We start from the raw sequence: 6515 nt of genomic DNA on the forward strand, positions 1-6515 counted from the left end.
GATTTGTCTACTGATTTTCCATTCTGCCACTTTGCTGAATGTATTCCTTATTTCTGACAACTTTTGGGGGTGTAGAACATTTAGTGTTTTTACATAGAAGGTCAGGTCAACATGAACAGAATGAATTATATTCTGTCAGAACACTTTAGTTTGTTTTGCTTGTGTAATTTCTCTGGCAAGAACATCTAGTACTATATTAAACAGGAGTGGAGAAAACAAGTTTTTGTGTTTTGTTCTCCACATGCCGTAATCGGATCAGACAACAGAAACAATGTACTGTTATTTATTCTATTCATTCTTTTATTCTATTATTTTTGTAGCCTTTATTTCAGCTATAACTCCACAATATTTTGTTATTTTACCACCACTGAATTGTCTTTTAGAGAGTTTTAATTAATATAATGAAATGAATTTTGTTTCTTGTCTTCAGATTTTGTTGAATTTCATGGATTTGTGGTTCTGCATTTTAAAATAAAATTGCAAGCATTCTGGCCATTATTTCTTAAAATAGTTTTTTCTCATTCTTGAAGACTATAGTTACATATATATTAAGCTGTTTGAAAATGTTGTAAAGATAAATAATGACCTTCATATTACTTAAATGCTTTTCTGTGTTTCTTTTGTATAGAGTCTTTATTACTAACTCTTAAAATACAATCATGTTTCTCCTCAATGTACAAATATTGTTCATGCTGTATGATGCATTTATGCTTAACAAATTGTATTTTTATGCCTAGGTTTTTCTTTTTTTCATCTTTAGAAAATCACGCATGTCTTTCTGAGTTACTGAGTAGTGGCAGTTGTAAATGGCACATGCCCCGGTTTGCTATTTTAACCATATTTTCAAAACTATAATGATTTTTATTTACTGATTTACTGATTTATTTCTCCATTGAGTGTTGAATTTTACCATTTAGTCATGCCAAAATTTCTGGTGGGGTTTGAGGGAAGGACAATTTCAGTGCTTTAATAATAATAATGATAATAATAATAGTAATGCTTTTAATATTTTTGTACACATACATAAAGACAACATATATGCATGTTTTAATAAGAATGTATTATATTAGAATATTTAATTGTATGAACACATATGTATTTTAATGTAATGCAGTAAAATTAGACTTTAAAACATTAAGTTTGCTTCATTATATGCAGCAGTGCAAGATCCATTTGAATACACTACTGTCTTTCAGTTATTTTATTTATATCTATGTTTTAGGCTCACTTACAACTTATAAGCATGTATGAGAAATGTAAAATACCTACATTTTCTTTTGCTCTCTCTTACATTATATAATATTAAAACAGAAAGAGGCTAGCTTATCTCCTAGAATGATTACAAACTCACATGCAATGATTTAAAGAAAACTTTTAGACAAAGTTAAACATTAGTTTCTTCCCCCCTTACTGCTAGATTATTATCAAGCCAGTAACAAATGCATTATAAAATATCTGACACAGAGAATAAAAAAGGATGTATAATCTCTAATAGAGTTAAAGTGGTTTTCTTTCTTTCATTTTTCTTCTTTTATTCTTTAGTGTCAGATGGAAGATAGCTTTCATAATATATTGAAAATATTCATTTTGGTGAAATGAATAGTTAAGATATTGATTTAGTAACATGGCACATACAGATATTTTAAGTTTTACAAAGTAGTGGATCACTTCACTGTTGCAGTAAATGTCATATTGATGTGACTTACTTGGGTACTTTGCCAAAGGCTTTAGCAATTTTACGTAATAAACCTTTATTGGCAGTACAGTACTCTTTGCTTAGTTTATTGTTTGCTTAAAGATTTACCATCTTTAAAGAGGGAAGATGATTATGTGACTTTTGCTATATAATGTACTCCTTTTTCAGACTTAGACACAAACAGAATGAGCAGTGAGAAGATGTGGTCTGCTTTGACAATCTCCACTTTTCTCTTTCTGAATTCACTTTCTGTATTGTTGGCCCCCAGTACAGGGCTAGCTACAGATACTAACGATAGCTACCCTCCTTTTTGGGACCAGGTTACTGGGGATATAGAAGAATTTCCAGTACAGGGTAACAAAACCGTCATTGATGTCTGGAATTACATTGATCGACTACGAATATATAAGTTTCTTATGAAAGAAACGAGGAAGTATTTTACTCAATTTGGGCCAAACAATACAGGAAATGTACTGTGGGCGCTCGTTTTATTCTATGGAAAGCTGTATAAAACAGGTATGCACATTTAATTACTTTTAATGAAGTTTTCATTTTTATTACTAAGAGCTCTTAATGTGTTTGTTTTAATGCATTTAAGTGTTACTGTTAATACAACCAGTTATCTACGAATGTGCAGGACTTCTTACGGCCTGGCCAATGTTATTGGTGAGTAAAATCACATAGTATACATCTTTTGCATTTTATAAACTTTCTAGTACAAGAAAAAATATAGTTTTTAACATAAGTTAGAATGCAGTAATGTACAGATGCATGTTATTAGAGAAATTATATCCTCCTGTAGATTAAGACTCCTCAGTTCCTGAAACACCATCTTCCAGCCTAACAATCTTCTCAGAGTTGATACTACAAATGCTTTTGTCTCATGAATTATGATTATTTCAGAAAACATGGCAAAGCTTTCTTCAACTTATAAATTCAAAGGAGAAATTTCATACAAATTAAGGTAAACATAGTTTACAGGGAAGATCATTATTAATGACTAAACCACTCACCTACTGTACTGAAACAGTGACTAGATAACAAAATAGAGATGAAAGACTTCATTTGGAATTCAATATTTTTAGAACGTTCTCTCTTTATGTTTACCTGAATTTTTTAGCCAGTGTATATCTTTTTAATTTTTTGAACCAGTTTTCTTGTCAATGAGGTTTTTGATTCATGATCTTTGTTCCCCACTTGTCTTCACTGGATGTGAACAGACCCCCTAAATCCCTGATTGAGCAGAACAAAGCACTATCGAAAGGTCATTTTTGGTGCAGAAATTTCGTTTGTGTGAATTCTAGTTATTTCAAGCAACTCTTACAAGGTGGCTAGCAAAAGCTTTCTGGGACTTGAGGAGTTATGTTCGTTCTACTCAGTCAACAGGGATTTTACAGACATGTTTTTGACCATGTTCCATCTCAAAAGTATTTGTACACAAACTAACTACCAAGAATGGACCATGTCATCGAGGACCCTCTTCTCTTACGTTTCCTTTTGTCTTTTCTGCTTTCTTGTGATTCTCTAGTAAAATTCCAAACTTTTATGCTAGACATGTTTACACACTCCATTTGCTCCGCAGACAGATTTGCAGACCCTTCCAATATTTCAGTGTGTGCTTATGATGCTGTATCCCCTGGCTGTCTATCAATCAACAGTGGCTGGGGAGGTAAGTGTTACATTTACTCTTCTCTACTAATCTGCAGACATAGGCTTACATTTGTATAATGTAGAATTGTATAGTTGAGGTAAATAATGACATTTCTTTTGTGAAAGTATACATTTCTTGAGCCGGGTGAGGTGGCACATGCCTGTAGTCCCAGCACTCTGGAGGCAGGGGCAGGTGGATCTCTGTGAGTTCAAGGCCAGACTGGTCTATGGTAGGGAGCTCTAGGCCAGCTGGGATATGGAGAAACCCTGTTTCAAAAAGACCCCCCCAAAAAATAAAGAACATATACATTTCTCTCTCTAATTTCCATGGACACTAATCAAATAAATGAAAATTTAAAAGCTAGCATTTAATATGACCATTTCTGAATTATGATATGCATATAACACATTGCTGCTTTTAGTTAAATGTTAAAAATAACAAAATTCTTTCTCTGTAAGTCCTCAGTGTTTGAATTTCTATTGCTTATCTTGCATTCTTTTAGCTCTTTTTCCTACAAACTACTATCTCTTCTCTTTGTAATTATAGTCCAGAATCTCACTTAAGCCCTTCAGAGACATGCTTAATTCAGTCCTTACCACAGTGCTAGCTTTCCACAATACAAATAATCAGATAGAAGCTGAGAGTGATTGAGCAATTTGCTTCTTTATATAAAGCTAATGATTCCAAAATGGCCCTCCTTCTATTTGAACATCAATCTAAACCCTTCTTTTGTTAACCCCCTATTTTGTTAATCCCCTTGTCTGTTCAAACAAGCAAACAAAAACTTGATAGTGACTTCACATTCCTATCTGCAAAGTTATTTTGAGGACTTACAAAAAAGCTTCACTGTGGCCTGAATCTAATATACCTGATGACTATCAAAGGTAACCCTTCAAATAAAATGCATTGGGAAGAAAAATTCTAAAAACAAAATAAATGTGCATTTCAAAATAATGGTCATTCTTTGTAATTAACAAAATTATTTTACTTCTAGTACAGAAGCTCAAAGTAAAATTGGTATTGAAAATAATTCAATAAATTTTATTTACTCAAATCAAAAGTACAAGCAAGCTAAATGAAATTACCTAGTATATGAGCAGGTGGTACAAGTTTCTCAAGTGTACAGGCATGTAGAAGGAGGTCACCTAGCATGCAAGAAGGTATGAGAGGATCATGTAGGTTACAGACAGGTGGAATGAGGTCACCTTCTATAAGAAGAAGTGTAACACAGTCACCTAGGGTAGAAACAAGGGGGACCAGTTCACAAACGTATAAGCAGGCACAATGAGGTCACCTACTGTGCATATAGGTGGGATGAGGTCACCTGGCGAACCTTGTTACTAATAATGAGAATAATCACTTGCCACCTACAAGACCAGAGGTCATTTGAAGTTCTTGTCTATCATCTCTGTATTTTCCCCTATGCCTTGTCTCAGTAATATTTTAAGAAGCATCTTTTTGAATGCTAGAGTCACAATGTAATTCTTCTATAGCTGTTAAGGAGAAACTTGAGTGTGGGTGGGTGGGATATTTTTCAATGACCTAAAGAATTGTATGATGAATTGATGATGAATTCAAGATGGACCCAAGCTTGGAAGCTGCAAGTACGACATGATAAATGTAAAAATTCACTAGTAGATAAGAAACAGCATATACTGGGATGTAGACTGAGTGCGCAGTTGAAATCAGTAAATTTCAAAAGCATGAAGAAAGATGCTGCATTAAAGTTAATGAAATGTCTAGGAAGTTTATTGGCATGGTAATCGATGTGAACATCTAGCACAGCTGGAAAGCATAGATGAAGGTAATTTAAATGCCGTCCACAACTTAGGCACAATGGTTTGCACAAGTAATATTTATTGAATATCATTTACAAATATGCCCACCTAAATGGAGGTCAATGTTGACCAAATCTTATTATGTACTTCCTATGTGAGGAGTAAATAAATACAGGACATGGATAATTTGGAACTGGATCGAATTAAGTTGATTTGTGTGTATCTGTACCAATGGCAGCCCTGAGGAAAAAAATCATGTTATCAGCCCTAGTTTCCCTAGTCATTTGCATTTTATACAACCAAGAAATTCAATCGAATAGTGCACCCAGCTAAATCATTTAGTCAGATTCATAATCATTCTGTTAACCTCCAGTTTGAGAAGGCAGTGGTTAATTCCAGAGTCTTTTCTTCTGTTAAACTGCAGGCATTAGCTTCTACGTGAATGTTATAAATTTGCTTGGTGCAATTGAGTGTGGGTTTTTGAGGAATATGCCTCATGAGGTGGTGTTACTATCTCGAGAAGAACACAGATCTGATTTCTGCTATTCCATTGAGGAATGCAGGGCATTGTACCCAGAAGCTATGGATGCAGCAAACAGGTTTTATCAGGTAAAGCAGTGCAATGGCAGTCTTATGCTGAAAGAAGTGAATCAAGACAGAGACAATCTTTCATTGTAGTTATAATTGGAGAATTTACTAAACTTAATCTTTATTCAAGAAATAAACTGTAATTATGAATGATGTATTTACCCATTTGGAATTCTTGTCAGTATCCTGAAATGTTACTAAGTGGAAAGTTTTTGAGTAAAATTGATGTAATAAATTTTCAAATTCTATTTGTCTATGCAATGAAATCAGCATAAATATGTATATGAAGCAAGAAAGACAATTAAATGTAATTTTTAGGTGTTAAATTTATTTTGACAATGAATCTACTTCTATACAATCAACTAGACCTGTATTTCAAAGGAATCTGCATCAGGATTTCATGAGTACAACTATTAATTTTATCTTAATTTGTTATGAGTTCTATTCACATATATCACACTATTTATTCTGCAGTATTTGCAGTCCAGGAAGTCATTACTCACCATCAGCAATATTCCTGTATATGACACAGATCAGGACCTGGCAATCCATCTTATGTGGGAGGCCCATCAGGCAGCTATTGATGTGGGACTTCCAAAGTTCACTGACATGTAAGAGAACTGCTTTGAGTGCTTTACATAATACTTAAATTGCTTATAATATCCAATACACAGTTATGCTATATAAATAGTTTTTACTTTTTATACTATATTTTTAAGACATATAGAGAGGAAAAATTGCATTCTTCCTGATCTGTGATAAATTTTATTAATTTATGTTGATCTAAAATATTATGATTTTG

General features: G+C 33.3%; 1 protein-coding gene across 1 annotated transcript in view; it reads left to right on the forward strand.

Annotated features, from left to right (window-relative positions):
- Nucleotides 1-250: 250 nt before the first annotated feature.
- The window catches only part of LOC115067901 (protein LEG1 homolog), a 14220-nt gene continuing 7955 nt past the window's right edge, over nt 251-6515 (forward strand). The window contains exons 1-5 of the mRNA XM_029556997.1: nt 251-273; nt 2017-2212; nt 3279-3365; nt 5550-5734; nt 6188-6324. Coding sequence (XP_029412857.1) covers nt 2113-2212; nt 3279-3365; nt 5550-5734; nt 6188-6324 — 509 coding nt within the window. The 5' untranslated portion in view covers nt 251-273; nt 2017-2112. The remainder of the gene's footprint in view (nt 274-2016; nt 2213-3278; nt 3366-5549; nt 5735-6187; nt 6325-6515) is intronic.

This window comes from Nannospalax galili, unplaced genomic scaffold (genome assembly GCF_000622305.1).
Source record: "Nannospalax galili isolate Female #2095 unplaced genomic scaffold, S.galili_v1.0 scaffold327, whole genome shotgun sequence".
Lineage (NCBI taxonomy): Eukaryota > Metazoa > Chordata > Mammalia > Rodentia > Spalacidae > Nannospalax > Nannospalax galili.